The 20,730-nt window shown below is 37.9% G+C and overlaps 1 protein-coding gene across 1 annotated transcript in view; it reads right to left on the reverse strand.

The window, feature by feature from the left end:
• The window catches only part of SLC6A20 (solute carrier family 6 member 20), a 206,537-nt gene that overhangs the window by 160,963 nt on the left and 24,844 nt on the right, over positions 1 to 20,730 (reverse strand). Inside the window, exon 2 of the mRNA XM_053715789.1 lies at positions 2,189 to 2,329. Coding sequence (XP_053571764.1) covers positions 2,189 to 2,329 — 141 coding nt within the window. The remainder of the gene's footprint in view (positions 1 to 2,188; positions 2,330 to 20,730) is intronic.

A 20,730-nucleotide genomic window follows, 5' to 3' on the forward strand; every position in this document is an offset into this window, starting at 1 on the left:
GCAATAATAAAATGCTCTTACATATAAAAACATTGCCATTTTGCACTTTTATATCTCCTTAAACCCTGATAGTCTATTCTTGTTTTCCATTTGTTTAAGTGTTATTGGATTATTTTTAAACAACAGGGGATCAGGTTCTAGTTTGTAAGGGATTAAAATACATTTTCGGTGAGATCACATCTACAGTGGTCAGTCCAAGTATTAGGAATTATCATTACTGAATAAAATAATTTCAGTAATAATTCATTTAGTATACAGGGCTCCATGTACGAAGCGGTGTAAGCTGCTCTGGAGCCCTTGTCCGCTTAACTTATAATACATGGAGCCCATATTACATACTACAACTGCCCTCCTAAAAGTTTGCAACGACATCCAAACTGGAGCTATTTTCCTTGATTTTGCAAAGACCTTTGACACAGCAGACCACAACATACTACTGCTCAAACTAAAAAGCTCTGGTATTGCTTATCGTCCGTTAACCTGGTTTCGATCATATGTATCAGATTGATCACAATATGTCTCCAATTCTGACAGCGACTCCCTCCCTCTCCCAGTCACGTGTGGTGTACCCCAAGGTTCCATTCTCGGCCCCCTACTATTCACATCCTATATTATAAAAGACAAGAGTTTGTCTGAAGCCGTCATGCGCAGTTCAGACAAACTCTTGCAGCTGATCGCACGCGCAGGGGGTGAAAGAACGCAGCGCGAGGACCCGGCAGCAGAGATGATCGCACGGCCCGTGTCAACGGGCTTTAGGACTAGTTATTTATAAATGATCTGCCAAATGTCTGCAAATCTTCAACTGTACACATGTACGCAGATGACACAGTAATCTATGCAAACAATTCCAATCTGCCGCAGCTTGAAGCAGTGCTCCAAGACCAGTTCACAGAGGTAGAAAAGTGGATCTCAAAAAACAAACTCTTCCTAAACACTGACAAAACTCTCACAATGATCTTTGGAACGGGACCTAAATTACACAAATTACAAAATTCCCATCTTCGCATCAAAACAAAATCCAATTGCACGCTGACCGCAGTCCACTCTTTTAAATACTTAGGTATGTTGTTAGACCCCAATCTATCTTTTGGCCTCCACATAGAAAAACTTGCATCTAAACTTTATCCAAAACTAGGTGCCCTGTACAGAAACAAATCCTTCTCAGCCCTACAGTAAAGGAAAAGATTGTACAGCAAATGCTGATGCCAATCATGGATTACGGGGATGTAATATACGCACCTGCACGGCAAACTCACCTTAATAAACTTAATACATTGTATAACTCGTTCTGCCGCTTTGTGCTACAATGTAACCACAGGACCCACCATTGCGACATGCTAAAAGAACTAAACTGGCTGTCGCTGGAATCCAGACGCACCCTCCATCTTTCCAGCCTTGTGTTTAAGAGCTTTTCTGGGAAGCTCCCACCCTACCTGAGCAGAATGCTCTCCCCGGCTGTTCCCAACTCCTATAACCTCCGATCCAGTACCAGCACATTATTTAGCTTGCCTCAATACAAAAAGAAAGCAGCTCGATCCTCCTTTTCCTACAGAGCACCACAATTATGGAACGACCTCCCGCACACTTTAAAAACTTCCCCAAGCCTAAAATCCTTTAAGAGATCCCTCTCTACATATCTCAAAACAGAATGCACCTGTCATGGTTAATTATATATTTCCTACCTGTTCTATGTTAAATGTTTGCATATATTGTGTATTATTATTGTTTTTGTATTTTATTGTACCCTATTGTATCAATACAATGTTTTGTGGACCCAGGACATACTTTAAAACGAGAGAAATCTTAATGTATCCTTCCTGGTAAAATATTTTATAAATAAATAAATAAATATTCTGTTGTTTTACATTTTCATCTATTATTCGCCCTTTTTTCCTCTCCTTTTCTTTCTTGGGGTTGATATTTGTATTACCAGGAAGGGTTCAGCAGCATAGTATTTTATTGCATGTATTAAGTGAATTTGATGGAATAATAACTTTTTTCTACATCATTAAACTTAGCAGGTGACTCACAAAGTGTAAATATAAAAATAATATGCACATTTTGTTAACGGAAGTAAATTGGAAAGTTGTTTAAAATTGTATTCTCTATCTAAATCATGAAACTTTAACTTTGACTTGAGTGTCCCTTAAAACAAAAGGTAATTATGATAGAAGTTTATAAAACTTACCAACTCCAATAAGGTACGGGCTTATTGTTTTCCATGCTCCAATACTTCCTTGGCGTAAATGTTGTCCCACTGCTAGTTCTAAATATAGTAAGGGCATTCCCTCTACAATCAGCATGATGAAATATGGAATTAAAAAACCACCTGCAAGAGCAAATTAAACATAATCAATTAAAATTATCGCTATACATTATTTCTTTAGGTCACATAATTGTATTATTATGTGAACAGCGCATGACATGGCTAAACACACAAAATGACTAAAGTCATCCAGAACAATTTTGTTTCTTTACCAGACTTCAATTAAGTATCCTATCTTAGTCTAAAGTAATAAAGTCATTAAAGATGATAGATAGATAAATAGATAGATAGAGATAGATAGAAAAGATAGATAGATGATAGATAGATAGATAGATAGATGAATAGATGATGGATAGATAGATAGATAGATAGATATAGATAGATAGATAGATAGATAGATAGATAGAGATAGATAGATAGATAGATAGATAGATAGATAGATGATAGATAGATAGATGATAGATAGATATAGATGAAAGATTGATAGATAGAAGAGATAGATGATAGATAGATAAAAATAGAAAGATAGATAGAGATAGATAGATAGATAGATAGATAGATAGATAGATAGATAGATAGCAAGATAGATAGAAAGAAAGAAAGAAAGAAAGATAGATAGATAGAGATAGATAGGAAGATAGATAGATAGATGGATAGAAGAGATAGATAGATAGATAGATAGATAGATAGATAGATAGATAGATAGATAGATAGATGAATAGATGATAAATAGATTGATAGATAGATAGATAGATAGATAGATAGATAGAAAGATAGATAGATAGAGAGATAGATGATAGATATAGATTATAGATAGGTAGAGATAAATAGATAATAGATATATGATCGATAGATAGATATAAATAGATAGATATAGATGGATAGATGAGATATATAGATAATAGATAGATATAGATAGATGGATAGAGATAGATAGAGGAAATAGATAGATATAGATAGATAATAGATAGATGATAGATAGATAGATAGTAAGATAGATAGCTAGAGATAGATAGATGATAGATGATAGATAGATAGATAGATAGATAGATAGATAGATAGATGGATAGATGATAGATATATATATATATATATATATATAGATATATATATATATATAGATAGATAGATAGATAGATAGATAGATAGATAGATAGATAGATAGATAGAGATGGATAGATAGATAGATAGATAGATAGATAGATAGATAGATAGATAGATAGATAGATGAGAGAGGTAGATAGATAGATAATAGATAGATAGAGATAGGTAGATAGATAAAGATAGATAGATAATAGAAAGATAGATAGATAAATAGATAAATAGATAGATATAGATAGATAATAGATAGATAAATAGAGATAGATAGATAGATAGAAGAGATAGATAGCTAGATAATAGATAGAGATAGATAGATAATAGATAGAGATATAGATAGATAGATAGATAGATAGATAGATAGATAGATAGATTGAAGAGATAGATAGCAATAGATAGATAGATAGATTGAGATAGGTAGATGAGATAGATAGATAATATCTAGATAGAAAGATAGATAGATATAGATAGATAATAGATAGATAAATAGAGATAGATAGATAGAAGAGATAGATAGCTAGATAATAGATAGAGATAGATAGATAATAGATAGAGATATAGATAGATAGATAGATAGATAGATAGATAGATAGATAGATAGATAGATAGACAGATAGAAGAGATAGATAGATAGCAATAGATAGATAGATAGATTGAGATAGGTAGATGAGATAGATAGATAATATCTAGATAGAAAGATAGATTGATAGATAGATAATAGATAGATAATAGATAGAAAGATAGATAATAGATAGATAGATAGAGGATAGAGATAGATAGATAGATATATAGATAAAGGAGATAGATAGATAGATACAGGAGATAGATAGATATAGATAGATAATAGAGAGATAGATAGATAGATAAATAGAGATAGATAATAGATAGATAGATAGATAGATAGATAGATAGATAGATAGATAGATAGATAGATAGATAGAAAGATAGATAGATAGATAGATAGATAGATAGATAGATAGATAGATAGATAAAGATAGACAGATATAGATGGATAGAGAGATAGATAGATAGATTAACAGATGATAGATAGATAGATAAAGATAGATATAGATGGATATATGAGATATATAGATAATAGATAGATAGACAGATAGATAGATGATAGATAGATAGATAGATAGATAGATAGATAGATAGATAGATAGATAGATAGATAGATAGATAGAAGAGACAGATAGATAGTAAGATAGACAGATAAATAATATATAGATAGATAGATAGATAGATAGATAGATAGATAGATAGATAGATAGAGATAGATAAAAGATAGAAGGATAGATGATAGATATATAGATAGATAATAGATAGATATAGATAGCTAGAGATAGATAGGTAATAGATAGATAAATAGAAAGATAGATATAGATAGATAGATGAGAGAGAGAAATAGATAGATAGATAGATAGATAGATAGATAGATAGATAGATAGAAGAGATAGGTAGATAGATAGATACAGATGAATAGATAGAAAGAGATAGATATATAATAGATAGATAGAGAGAGATATAGATAAATAAATAGATAGATAGATAGAAGAGATAGATAGTTATAGATTGATAGAAATAGATAGATAGATAGATAGATAGATAGATAAATTGAGATAGGTAGATGCGATAGATAGATAGATAGATAGATAGATAGATAGATAGATAGATAGATAGATAGATAGATAATAGATAGAGAGATATAGATAGATAGATAGATAGATAGATAGATAGATAGATAGATAGATAGATAGATAGATAGATAGAAGAGATAGATGCTAGATAGATAAATAGATGATTGATAGATAGAGATAAATAGATAGATATATAGATGATATATATATATATATATAGATATATAGATAGATAGATAGATAGATAGATAGATAGATAGAAGAGATAGATAGATAGATAATAGATAGAGATATATAGATAAATTGAAAGATAGATAGAGATAGATAAATAGAATAGAGAGAGAGAGAAATAGATAGATAGAGATTGATATAGATAGATAGAAGAGATAGGTAGATAGATAGATTATAGATATATAGATATAGATCGATAAATAGATAGAGATAGATAGATAATAGATAGAGAGAGAGATAGAAGAGATAGGTAGAGATAGATAGAAAATAGATAGATAGTGATAGATGATAGATAGATGATAGATAGATAGATAGATAGATAGATAGATAGATAGATAGATAGATAGATGATAGATAGATAGATATATAGAGGTTTTGTGATTCCTGCATAATGTTTTTGACATATGAACCCTGGCTGATGCTACGCTATGGATTAGGAGTGCAATATCTTTTTGGGACTATATATACTATATATATATATATATATATATATATATATATATATATATGTATATATATATATATATATATATATATATATATATACAGGGAGTGCAGAATTATTAGGCAAATGAGTATTTTGACCACATCATCCTCTTTATGCATGTTGTCTTACTCCAAGCTGTATAGGCTAGAAAGCCTACTACCAATTAAGCATATTAGGTGATGTGCATCTCTGTAATGAGAAGGGGTGTGGTCTAATGACATCAACACCCTATATCAGGTGTGCATAATTATTAGGCAACTTCCTTTCCTTTGGCAAAATGGGTCAAAAGAAGGACTTGACGGGGGGCGTGTCTGACCACCGACCGAGCTGGCTGCTTTTGATTAGGGCTCCACAGAGGAGTATTTAAAATCGCTGTTTTTTACTCCTACAAGTCACATAACAAGCTTAATTTCATCTCTACCACGATAAGTTGTACTTGTGGAACAGTTTAAAGTATTTTTTTTTTGCTGTTTGAATTTTGCCCAGCAGACCAGAATCTATGAGGTACGCAGCGGAGGCCTGTAAACGACCTGGAACCTCATTTACCCCTCCATAGTTCTGATACCGTCAGATATTATCAGCCGGCTGTGCTGAAGATTGAAATTTACCCTATATACTACTCTGCTTCAAGGACTACTTTATATAACTCTCCTTACGATTCAGAATGGAAGATATTGCCTGTGTACTACATACCCTTTTTACAGAGTTTGAAAAGGCAATGATACGAGAATTTGACTGCTTAAGAAGGAGCGCCAAATCCGAGGAGATATTACATCTTGGCCACCCGGAAATTTCCCTAGATATGCTGACACGCATAGAACAACCTGGACAAGCCAACAAGAGCATGGAGTTAATATGGAGTACCCCGACCTTGTGGGTTGCGGCTGATCCCGAGGTACAGGCCACAGACCACTTCACTTCTATTATTGAAAAGTCACTGGATGGGGATCCGCAAATCACCCTAACAGACCAACCTAACAAAACAAAATTGGGAGTCAGGGGCCCTGAATGCCTATTTGCCTGGAAGGTAGCTACAGAGGGGTTCACCGAATGCCCTATACGATTTGATGTATCGCCCGCACTGATAGAGCCCTATTTTGGAGAAGCTGGGCGATCTGACGCAGGAACCACACTGAAATCCTCTGCAATCTCTTTGGGACAAGTGTTCTACAGCTTAGACATTCTACTAACTGCCAGTGAGGTGACACTTCACAACTATAATGCCCCACAAAACGGAATTCGATTATTCCATCCAGCTCTCCTGATAAGTATTAGTGGAGCCGCGGACGGCTGGTTGCAGCTGTATGGTGCTTACATGGGACTTAAATCATGGAGAGTCGGTGTGGGGTAAGACAGTCCTCTTTAATTGCCACTAAAGCTTACCATGAACTACTCACTTACTAAGACTCATTACGGAGCCGGCTTTCTAAGGAGATCTGGCAGCCTGAAGTTTTAAGATCAAAATTGTTTTTGAGACCAATGCCTATATTGAGCGGTACTGTCAGTGTATATGTTGAGTGATTTGTTGTTCAGTTGAAAGTGTGCATTACATTTATATCCTTCCTATTTCACCAATTCTATTGTATTTATGTAAGCACGGTTCGCTTCTCATATGTGCCCTGTACATTGTACTGTTTGTGATTGACTAGCATTCATGCTTGCGTTTTTATTGTGTTTGGAGTGCGCACCACTACCTCAAACTAATCCACCATTGTTTAGAAATACGCCCTGCAGTCAGGACTTCGGCTTATATTTTATATTAAGGCTCTCAAAATAATTTTACGGCCATAATTCTTTGTTTACTTTGAAGGCGCAATACTACAAAGCTCCAGAGCTTATTCCGTTTTTGTTTTTTCGCAATACTGGTTATTATTTAAGTTAAAGGTTCATAAGGGGTTTAAATAGCAACTTCATGTTCTGTCAGACCTTTTTAATTTCTATCGCTGATTTAGTAGTATAAGACCCTCGAGGGTGGCCTGGTCCTAAATATAATTGCTTTCTGTGATTTTTCCTTTTTTTCTTTTTTCTACAAGCTCTGCAAGGTCCCAAAGTGTCCTTTAGTGTCATGTATAGGGCATATAGTTTTATTGGCAAACGTTACATCTATTAATATTGTTGATTATTCTAATATGATCATGATATGTCTATCTTATACATCTTGTGGCAATTCTCTGTCTTGAAACACTTTTCCTAGTTATGTTTTAAATGTTTTAACAACACTCAAAAGGTCCAAATAAGCCTTACATATTTGATTTTTGTATATATGTTATATTTGTAGTACATATATCATCTTATGCCTAGGTCTATAATGGCCCAAAAGTGGCCTTATATCTTTCACCTTCTGTTACTTCCTTTTATGAATGATTAGGGGTCCAAGAGTGGCCCGACGAGTTTGAAACAGAAGGTGTGCTTATAAAAAGAAAATGAGGTTTCTGATATTAATGTATGTCATATGTTCTGTCTGCAATTGATCTAGTCTTATTGGTACTAGACTATAATTATGGTACGTGTATATAATTTAATTTCCTAGCCCTCATTGTACTAGACTATTAGTATGACAATTGTATTCAGTCTCATTATTTCCTGTATGGTCTTTTTTTGTTTGTTTTTACTTTGTATGTTTTTGAACCTCAATAAAAAATTAAATTTAAAAAAAAAAAAGAAGGACTTGACAGGCTCAGAAAAGTCAAAAATAGTGAGATATCTTGCAGAGGGATGCAGCACTCTTAAAATTGCAAAGCTTCTGAAGCGTGATCATCGAACAATCAAGCGTTTCATTCAAAATAGTCAACAGGGTCGCAAGAAGCGTGTGGAAAAACCAAGGCGCAAAATAACTGCCCATGAACTGAGAAAAGTCGAGCGTGCAGCTGCCAAGATGCCACTTGCCACCAGTTTGGCCATATTTCAGAGCTGCAACATCACTGGAGTGCCCAAAAGCACAAGGTGTGCAATACTCGGAGACATGGCCAAGGTAAGAAAGGCTGAAAGACGACCGCCACTGAACAAGACACACAAGCTGAAACGTCAAGACTGGGCCAAGAAATATCTCAAGACTGATTTTTCTAAGGTTTTATGGACTGATGAAATGAGAGTGAGTCTTGATGGGCCAGATGGATGGGCCCGTGGCTGGATTGGTAAAGGGCAGAGAGCTCCAGTCTGACTCAGACGCCAGCAAGGTGGAGGTGGAGTACTGGTTTGGGCTGGTATCATCAAAGATGAGCTTGTGGGGCCTTTTCGGGTTGAGGATGGAGTCAAGCTCAACTCCCAGTCCTATTGCCAGTTTCTGGAAGACACCTTCTTCAAGCAGTGGTACAGGAAGAAGTCTGCATCCTTCAAGAAAAACATGATTTTCATACAGGACAATGCTCCATCACACGCGTCCAAGTACTCCACAGCGTGGCTGGCAAGAAAGGGTATAAAAGAAGAAAATCTAATGACATGGCCTCCTTGTTCACCTGATCTGAACCCCATTGAGAACCTGTGGTCCATCATCAAATGTGAGATTTACAAGGAGGGAAAACAGTACACCTCTCTGAACAGTGTCTGGGAGGCTGTGGTTGATGCTGCACGCAATGTTGATGGTGAACAGATCAAAACACTGACAGAATCCATGGATGGCAGGCTTTTGAGTGTCCTTGCAAAGAAAGGTGGCTATATTGGTCACTGATTTGTTTTTGTTTTGTTTTTGAATGTCAGAAATGTATATTTGTGAATGTTGAGATGTTATATTGGTTTCACTGGTAAAAATAAATAATTGAAATGGGTATATATTTGTTTTTTGTTAAGTTGCCTAATAATTATGCACAGTAATAGTCACCTGCACACACAGATATCCCCCTAAAATAGCTATAACTAAAAACAAACTAAAAACTACTTCCAAAACTATTCAGCTTTGATATTAATGAGTTTTTTGGGTTGATTGAGAACATGGTTGTTGTTCAATAATAAAATTAATCCTCAAAAATACAACTTGCCTAATAATTCTGCACTCCCTGTATATATATATATATATATATATATATATATATATATATATATATATATATATATATAAATCAATGTAAATATTTGCATAGGAAATTAGCACATCTAGGCAAGATTCCCCGCTCGCTTTTTCCCAGAAATAGCTCATATACAATGTTACCATTGCACAAGAGAATTCTGGGTAAGATATGCAAATTAGATATGCAAATTCTCAGTTTTTTTGCTTCAAAATACTGTTTTAACACAGCTATCCTTTTAACAGGATTATTACAGCAAACCAGAAATCACTCACTAGCCTGTTTTGTTCTTTTTGGAACTCATCAGTAGGAGACAGATTTCTGGTTGCTGCATTGGTAAAACTATTTTCAAGGTTAAACCAAAATTCATTAAAATTAAGCTGTGTTAAAACAGTATTTTGAAGCAAAAAAACTGAGAATTTGCATATCTAATTTGCATATCTTACCCAGAATTCTCTTGTGCAATGGTAACATTGTATATGAGGTATTTCTGGGAAAAAGCGAGCGGGAAATCTTGCCTAGATGTGCTAATTTCCTATGCAAATATTTACATTGATTTAATTTTGAGACATGGAGGATTTTAATTTCAGTTTTTTATCTCCCCCCTTAATTTTAATGAATTTTATATATATATATATAGTAACAAGGGAGAGCACTCTCACTCAGTATATCAACTGCCAGGGTGCTAGTGTAGTTAAATATAGCTGAACACAAAACTAGCACTCGCTGGTCTTTCCAAAAAAATCTTTTACTGTGAAAGTAGTGACGTTTTGGGGACAAAGTATCCCCTTCCTCAGACACAGAGTATACAACGTGCACACAATATATAGGAAACATTACACAAACCCCACCCCCCAATTAGGACCAAAAAAACACAAAAAGGTATTCATGGTAACCACCCAATCACATAGTAAACAAATATAGTGTGTAATTAATTACAGCAAAGTTAACGCACAAATCTGTCTGAGCTTAAAGGGACATGAAACTCAATTTTTTTCTTTCATGATTTAGAAAGAGCATGTAATTTTAAACAACTTTCTAATTTACTTCTATTATCTAATTTGCTTCATTCTCTTGATATACTTTGCTGAAAAGCATATCTAGATAGACTCCGTAGCTGCTGATTGGTTGCTGCACATAGATGCCTCATGTGATTGGCTCACCCATGTGCATTGCTATTTCTTCAACAATGGATATCTAAAGAATGAAGCAAATTAGATTATAGTAAATTGGAATGTTGTTTAAAATTGTATTCTCTACTTGAATCATGAAAGAAATTTTATGGGTTTAGTGTCCCTTTAAAGGTACACGAAACCCAACATTTTTCTGTCATGATTCAGATAGAGAATACAATTTTAAACAACTTTCTAATTTACTTCTATTATCTAATCTGTTTCATTCTCTTGGTATCATTTGTTGAAGGAGCAGCAATGCACTACTAGTTTCTAACTGAACACATGGGTGAGCCAATCACATTCAATATATACAGTATATGCAGCCACCAATCAACAGCTAGAACCTAGTTTCTCTGCTGCTGCTCATGAACTTGCCCAGATAAACCGTTCAGCAAATGATAACAAGAGAAAGAAGCAAATTAAATAATAGAAGTAAATTGGAAAGTTGTTTAAAATTGTATTCTCTATCTGAATCATGAAAGAAAAATGTTGGGTTTTTAATAATAAGTGCATCTGGATAAAATATATACATCTATCATGTAACTAGAACAATATGGTCTGCATGAGGGAATAGGCACAACATAGAGGAACAGGCAAACAATGAAATGCACATTAGCATGCGTATCTTACTTTGACCGCAACTTAAAGGGACACTGAACCCAATTTTTTTCTTTTGTGATTCAGATAGAGCATGCAATTTTAAGCAACTTTCTAATTTACTCCTATTATCAATTTTTCTTCGTTCTCTTGATATCTTTATTTGAAATAAAAGCCATCTAAGCTTTTTTGGGTTAAGAACTCTGGACAGCACTTTTTGATTGGTGGATGGATTTTTTCCACCAATCAGCAAGGACAACCCAGGTTGTTCACCAAAATGGGCCGGCATCTAAACTTAGATTCTTGCATTTCAAATAAAGATACCAAGAGAATAAAGAAAATTTGATAATAGGAGTAAATTAGAAAGTTGCTTAAAAATTCATGCTATATCTGAATCACAAACGAAAAATGTTGGGTTCAGTGTCCCTTTAATCACTATACAGTAAATTTCATATACTATATAGACAATGAGAGAAAACCTGTTATACATAAATGGGGCTCTGTAAAGCCGTTGTTACTTATGGAACCGTTACAGCCTAATCAGAAAACATCATCCAAGTACTTCCTGAAAGGGCACATAGCTACTAGGCCCAATCAGCAGCCGGCATCAGCGTTGTCATGGCAACGCACCGTTCACTACCAAAGTGCTCATAATAGAAAAAGAAAAACCCAATTGATAATGCAAATCCAATGGGTGGTGCGTGGTCACAGCAAACTGATGCCGCTGCGCTGCAAAAAAACAATGAGCACATAATGAAATGGCTAAAACACTGGCTAACCCTAAGGATATATATCCCCATGTATAGTATGCATTGAAAAACACACCACTAGATCCAATTCAAAGTAATGTGTGTACAAAAACACCATCCGTGTATAATACGAATAAGAGCCTATGACAAGAGGAAACAATTAACGTTAAACTCAAAGGCCTACACAATACAGTGTTATCAAAAACTATTTAAGGGAAGCAAACCACTCATGTTTAACCCCTTAAGGACCAGCGACGTACCCTGTATGTCGCTGGCCTTTTTTTGGGACTTGATTGTTTTATAGCGCCGTCTTGCCACTAGCGTTGAGACTGCTCTATTCCACAAAGCCTGCTGGAGGGAGGGCATTAATAGCGTGTTCTTGCTAGACTTGTGCTATTATGTCCTGAAAAAACCCTTAACGACCAGTGACATACAGGGTACATTGTGGTCATTAAGGGGTTAATGCACTATGCCCCAAATTGAATTGTTAAGGGAGTTATCCTAAAACCAAAATATACTGCAAAGGAATAATCGTCTGAGCCTATGACAAAAGGATACAGTGGACCCTAAACTCAAAAATGTATACCAAAATATACTACAAGGGGATAATCATCTATTGAAAATAAATAATTAATGTACCAAATCTAGTACATGATTAATGCTAACCTATTATGTATAATCTAAAATGGAGCCCATGACAAGAGGATATAGTGGACCCTAAACTCAAAAGTTTATACCAATGGTCCTGGACTCTCATTAGGTTTCAAACAGACGTGGACCCTCATTGTTGATGACAAAAATAGTCCCAAAGTCATAAAAAACAGTGCCAGACTATGACAGTATGGAGTCCGTTAGGTTGCACAGTATTCAGGCGATAGATCCACCTCTCTTCTGTTTGCAGGAGTATTCTATTTCTGTAACCCCCACGTTTCAGAGGGGGGGTATGATCTATCAGAACAAAACGAAGATCATTCACTGTTACGGTTGCCTCCAGGCTGGCTGGAAGTTGGACCGTAGAAAAGGATGCTCCTAGCGCTCACCAAAGAATCATCAGCACCATAGTCAGCAATCCCTGTAGTGATATTAGCTGAAGCTGTCCCCTACAAACATGAGTCAAAGCTGCAAGTTAGAGGGACAGAAAATAGGTCTCATGTGCTGGAGCACACAGCCTCCTTTTTTTATTGAGGTTACATGCAAACAGGACACTCTCAGGGGGAGGCATAAAATCCCCCATCACACATTTGATATTAGATAGAGAGACACTCCCTTTGACAGGCCACAACATTACTTCAGCAGATAACATTACACACAATAAAACAATGCAGTCCACCTTATCAATACTAGTCTGATTAGACAATGGGAAAGTTGATCACTAAACCTAATTAGAGCTAATCCCAGCAGACTTGTATGTAGAATAGGTTTCTTGAAGCTGAACAAAATTTAACTCTTAATGGCACACAATGAAACTGAACCAAGTGGGAGAAAGCCAGGGACAAGTCATTTCACAGGTCTGGGGACATAGTCTTAAAGGGGGCATTGTTCACCAGAGTCACAATATGTCCCCAGACGTTTCCCAAAGGGCCACACACACCCCACAAAAGTCAATATACTCTCAGGGGCACAATCTTCCAGGGGCCATAGTCATGAGGAAGGAGGCTGGCAAATAGGCTTCTCCAAAATCCAGGGAAGCAGGGCAACCTTCCATTTAAAGGGCCAGTCACAAATAGCAGTTTGTAACATATCTCCCCTTTTGGAGGGAGACTAACAAGGCACCTGACCTTCTGTCGGTCAGTGCCTAAGTTAGTCTCGCAACCCACCCACAAATAAACACTAGCAGCAAAGCAGCCCCCCCACAACAAGTAGCACTGGCCTGTAGGTTCCAGGTTATAGGATGAAAGTGTAGCATCCTCTGCCTTCCTGGCGCAGCTGTGCAAATAGCTGATGGTACTTGGGGGGCAGAGGCCAGCGGCACTCTGCCCTGGTGCCAGCGCTTCTGCTGGGGTGAGGGGTTTGCAGGCCAGTCCTGTAACAAGGGGGTCTGTAGGGCAGAGGCCAGCAGCGCTCTGTTCTGATGCCAGCTCTTCTGCTGGGGGAATTGGGGCATAGTCCTGCCCGGTGGCAAAGGGAACGTGGGGGTCAGTGGGGGTTAACATCTCCACTGTTAACCCTGGGCCCAAGTTAGGAGTTAGCTGGGGAGGGGGAGATTGGCTTACCTCCTCCTCCTGATACTCCGGTGGCCGTTGGGAAGGGAGGTCGATGCTCTCCGCTTCCTGTGGAACATGCTGCGGCTGGGGAGAGAGACCGGTTTTCTCCTCTCCCTGGAAGGCACACTCCGGCTGGGGAGGGAGGTCGATGCTCTCCCCTCCCTGTAGCTGGGTCTGTCGCTGGGGATCTGGGCCGCCTGCCCAGCATCCCTGTAGGGCCGGTAGAGAGACTGCGGTCCCATCTCCACCTGCCTGCTGGGGGTCCTCCCAGGACCAGTCTATGAGGCCTGCTGCCTCTGGTATCTCTGGCTGGGGAAGGGGACTGGTTGTCTCTTCCCTCTGCACGGTATACTGCCGCTGGGGAGGGAGGTCGCTGCTCTCCTCTCCCTGTAACTCTGGCTGCCGCTGGGAAGGGAGGTCGTTGCTCTCCGCTCCCTGTGACTCACTTTCTCGCTGGAGACCAGGTGTCCAGACCCTCAAACTCCACAGTTGGCGCTCAAAGGCTCGTGCCGCTTTGTTCTCCGTATCCAATTCCCGGATGATGCGACTGACTACCTCCTGTGCAGGGTCTGGACCATATCGGACTAGCCGCCTCTTTACCTCTGGAACGAAATCCGCGCCCTCATAGCGACGGATCAGGTTGAGGTGCTCTTCACAGGGTTCTGAATAGTGTCTTGTCAGCTCCATGCTGCTGTAGGTAGGGACGCTGCGCAGTGGCTAGCGTTGCCCTCAATAACTCTCCTACGATACCAGTGCTGTTGTGGTGCTGCTCCTTGCGCTAGGACGCCAATCCCACCGCTGCCGCCAAATGTTACGGTTGCCTCCAGGCTGGCTGGAAGTTGGACCGTAGAAAAGGATGCTCCTAGCGCTCACCAAAGAATCATCAGCACCATAGTCAGCAATCCCTGTAGTGATATTAGCTGAAGCTGTCCCCTACAAACATGAGTCAAAGCTGCAAGTTAGAGGGACAGAAAATAGGTCTCATGTGCTGGAGCACACAGCCTCCTTTTTTTATTGAGGTTACATGCAAACAGGACACTCTCAGGGGGAGGCATAAAATCCCCCATCACACATTTGATATTAGATAGAGAGACACTCCCTTTGACAGGCCACAACATTACTTCAGCAGATAACATTACACACAATAAAACAATGCAGTCCACCTTATCAATACTAGTCTGATTAGACAATGGGAAAGTTGATCACTAAACCTAATTAGAGCTAATCCCAGCAGACTTGTATGTAGAATAGGTTTCTTGAAGCTGAACAAAATTTAACTCTTAATGGCACACAATGAAACTGAACCAAGTGGGAGAAAGCCAGGGACAAGTCATTTCACAGGTCTGGGGACATAGTCTTAAAGGGGGCATTGTTCACCAGAGTCACAATATGTCCCCAGACGTTTCCCAAAGGGCCACACACACCCCACAAAAGTCAATATACTCTCAGGGGCACAATCTTCCAGGGGCCATAGTCATGAGGAAGGAGGCTGGCAAATAGGCTTCTCCAAAATCCAGGGAAGCAGGGCAACCTTCCATTTAAAGGGCCAGTCACAAATAGCAGTTTGTAACATTCACCATGTGGCCGGCCTCCAAGAAATGCCTCGCCACTGGCTGCTCACTCTTCTGATTCTTTATGGCAGTCCTGATGGCTGATTAGCAAACCGTGTCCTGGCATCATCTGAGGTCTTACCAACGTAAAATCTCCCACAACTACAATTCAACAAATAGACCACATAGGTGGTAATGCAGGTGATGAAATGACGGATAGAAAATCTCTTATTTGTATGTGGGTGTCCAAAAGTGGAGCCAGGTACCATAGCATTGCAGGTCGTACACCCTGCACACCTGAAACAGCCCTGTTTTTATTTTCGTTGGAGCCAATTAGTTTTCTTATAGCAATGGGAAGGGTCAGTAATCATTAGATTGTCCTTTAAAATTGTATTTCTTTTGTAACCCACTCTAGGATGTTGCCATTGATTAAATGGTAGAGATGGATCACTATTGATGATATTCCAATGCTGGTTAAGACTCTTGCCCAAATTGCGGGTGGCAGGACTATATGTAGTAGTGAACGTTAGGCGTGGTATATTATCCCTAACCTGATCAGTAGCAGTAAGTTCGGATCCTTCAACCATTTTTTTACTTTGGTCAATGAGCCTTGAATTATAGCCTCGCTGGGCAAATTTACAAGCCATATCAGACAGTTGAGACTGTCTCAGCAATGGTTCACTGTTATTTCTAGCTACCCTAATCATCTGAGCTTTAGGGATTGCTTTCAGTAGGGATGTCGGATGATTACTTGTCGCATGTAACAGTTCATTTCTATCCGTGGGTTTACAGTAGAGAGAAGTACCCAATAAGTTTTGTTCTTTTTTTAAAATCTTCAAATCTAGAAATTCAATTGCTCTTTCATCATAAGTTTGAAACTTTGAAAGTTTGAACTTCGCTGGGTTGTCAAGGGCATTCAAGTAATCAAACCAACTACTCAGTTGTTCCCCAGTGCCACTCCATACAATGAAGAGATCGTCAATTTAGTGACGATAAAACCTCACCTCAGGTTTATTTAAGATCCCCATTACTGTCATCTCATACTCCTCCATGAATAAATTAGCCAGGGAAGGGGCCACGTTTGACCCCATGGCCGTCCCTGATACCTGTTGGTAAAAACTGTGTTCAAATCGAAAATAATTAAGCCTTAGGCTTAAATCAAGCATCTGGATGAGGAAATCAGTGGGGGGACCGATATATGGATATCTATTTAAAGCCTCCATCACACATTGTTTGCCCCTTTCATGTGGTATGATGGTATATAGACTAGTGACATCGGCAGTCACAAGAATCCATGTGTCTTCAATGTGGAGTTTCACCACTTCATCAATCAGCTGTGAAGAATCACGTACATACGATTGCATATTTCTTACTAGAGGTTGTAAAAAGTGGTCTACAAAGACAGCCAGTCTTGAAGTGATCGAATTTCGTGCTGAGACAATAGGTCTCCCCGGGGGTCTTTCCATGTTCTTATGAATTTTCAGCAATGTATAGAGTATAGGGCAGGAAGGAAAATCTAACTTCAAATACTTAAATGGACAGTCTAGTCAAAATTAAACTTTCATTATTCAGATAGGACATGTAATTTTAATCAACTTTCCAATTTACTTTTATCATTAAATTTGCTTTTTTTCTCTTGGTATTCTTAGTTTAAACTAAACATAGGTAGGCTCATATGCTAATTTCTAAGCCTTTGAGGGCTGCCTCTTATCACATGCTTTTTAAATCTCTTTTCAACACAAAGAGACAGAAAGTACACGTGGGCCATATAGATAACACTGTGTTCAGGCACAGGGGGTTTATTTAAGATTTAGCACAACACAATGCTAAATGCAAGACAATAGATAATAAACAGTCACAGTTATGTGATCAGGGGGCTGGAAGGAGGTTCTTAGATACAAGGTAATCACAGAGGTAAAATGTGTATTTATAAACCAGTGTTGGTTATGCAAAACTGGGGAATGGGTAATAAAGGGATTATCTATCTTTTAAAACAATAACAATTCTATGGTAGACTGTCCCTTTAAGAGTATTCTCGTCAATCCAACCAGAATTATAGCCCTGTAATGTTGCTTCATCAATGATCTTCTTAAATTCCCCTGTTGGATCACTCTTAAGTGGCACATAGGTGGTTTCATCCTCCAACTGCTGGAGTATTTCCTCCCGATAATAGGAGTAATCCAGAACTACCACGGCACCCCCCTTGTTCACTGTCCTTATGACAATGTCCGGATCAGAGGACAAGGATGTAATGGCATCTTTCTCATCTGCTGAGAGCTTATTACGGTATTTCACATGTTCCATAACCTTAACATCCTGGGACACCATTCTCATGAAAGTCTTTATACTTGAAATCAAGCTATGTGGATCAAAAGTAATTGTACATTTAAAAGGATGTGCTGAAGTCTGAGTTTTAGTATCTTTAAAAAATTCCTTTAGTCTCAATGATCTTTGGAATTTCTGACAATCAATGTAGGTATCAAATTCGTCACTTCTACAAATAGGGACAAAACTAAGGCTCTTGTTGAGCAGACTGTGTTCAGCAGAGGTGAGGGGCCGGTGACTAATGTTCATGATCAAATCCGTCCCCAAACTTTGAATATGTGTTACCTGGGAGGTAGCGGTGGTTTTCTCTCTCCAGCCCCCCCCCCCCCCACCGTATGTGGGGCCTCCCCCTTGTTTTCTTTGGCCGGCTCTTGTAGTGACCCCTTGAAAAAACTGCTGTGTACTTCCAGATACATTAGCAGGGCCACTGCCACTCTGAGGCATATCACTATCAGAGTCTGAACTATTGTCAACAGTTTGGAGTGATTGTTTGGTGTAGTAGTGTTGTCGCCTCCTCCTCTGTGTATAGTTTCCCCTGGTATTGCCCCCTGTCAGCCAGCAATACACACTTTTATCCTTGTGGTCCTCGCATACGGTCTGCAATTTCCTATTCTTAAACTGGATCAGGTTGTATTTATATTCCTTAACTTGAGTAGCCAGCTTCTCCATCCATGTTTTAGAACTGTCCTCCCTTAGGACTTGTATCTTCTTTATCTCACATTCGTATATTTCCAGTTTCACTTTATCCAGCAGTGCTCTCACTTCTTCAGTGACAAGTAATATTAAATCAAGCGAGCACTTGTTGAGAATTGCGCACCAGCGCTTGCAAAACTCAGGGTTCACTTGTCCAATCTTGGGTAGGTTTCGTATACGAAATCCCCTGGGGATGGAGTTTCAGATCCACCTCTTTTTTCTTTAATTTCAATAGTGTCAAATAAATGAAGAGTCACACATATATACAATTTAAGGGACAGTAACGTCATAATTAGAAATGCATGATTTAGACAGAGCATATCATTTTAAACAACTTTCCAATTTACTTCTATTATTTAATTTGCTTCCTTCTCTTGATATCCATTGCAAATTTGATAATAGATGTAAACCGGAAATTTGTTTGAAATTGTATGTTCTACCTAAATCATAAAAGAAGATTTTGGGGTTTCATGTCCCTTTAGGTTTAATAGTATGCATAATTAAAGGACCATTAAAGTGAATGTAAATTTTGATGCTAAAGTACCCGGTTTTTAAAAATTCGATTAAAAACAGTGGCACTTTAATTCATCAAAATTTACATTTCACTCGTGCTGTGAAAAAAAACTTACTTTTTAATCTTGACAGCAGCTCCAGCTTCCTTCACCCGTCGCAAAGCCTCTTCCTGGGTCTAAAATGATGAATCCGGCTTCCTCCAATCACGGCATTGAATCAGACACTGATTCTCCCGGGGGGGGGGGGGAAGCCGTGATTGGAGGATGACCTATCCATCATTTCTGACATCAGAAATGGCTTGCGACGACCGGAGGAAGCTGGAGCTGCTGTGAAGATTAAACGGTAAGTTTTTTTTTTACAACAGGAGTGAAATGTAAATTTTGATTAATTAAAGTGCCCCTGTTTTTAATCACATTTTTAAAAACCGGGCACTTTAGCATCAACATTTACATTCACTTTAAATAACAATAGAATTAAATAATAAAAAAAATGCATAATAGAAAGACAATACAATAACTATTTGAATGCTTAATGAGCAGATTTATTTTTTGTCAAATTTCAAAATTCACCTCCGTTTGCCAGCCCCCTGTTTCATGTATTAGCCATCAGCCAATCACAAACTCATATACGTATACACTGAGATCTTAAACATGCTTATTAGTAGCTGGTGACTCAGAAAGTGTCAATATAAAACAAATGTGCACAATTTGATAAAGTAAATTGGAAAGTTTCTTAAGACATGCTCTGAATCATGAAAGTATAATTTTGACTTTAGTATTTCTTTAAGCATTTTAACTCCTGTTAACGCCAATGTACCCTGTACGTTGCATGGTCGTTAAGGGGTGTCCTAATACAGGTTTGCAAGAAGCTGCAAAACTGTACCAGTACTGCATGCCTCACTTCCGGAGGCATGAAGATATAGCGTTGTCCTGCCAACATTGCCAAGACCTGCGCTATAAACAAGCACGGTAAGAGACTGTTAAGGTGAATTACATTTTGAGTTTAAAGGGACATTCCAGTCAAAATTTAAATGCACATAGATTTATTACATCTTTGAATAGAAACATATTTGCAATATACATGTATTGGCAAAAATGCTTCTAGTAAAAGTAATCACTGTTTTAGTGTTAGTATTTTTCTCTGCATGTGCATGTGAAGCACAGCTAGATATTCTCAGTGCACCCACATTTCAAATACTGCA

This window comes from Bombina bombina, chromosome 5 (genome assembly GCF_027579735.1).
Source record: "Bombina bombina isolate aBomBom1 chromosome 5, aBomBom1.pri, whole genome shotgun sequence".
Lineage (NCBI taxonomy): Eukaryota > Metazoa > Chordata > Amphibia > Anura > Bombinatoridae > Bombina > Bombina bombina.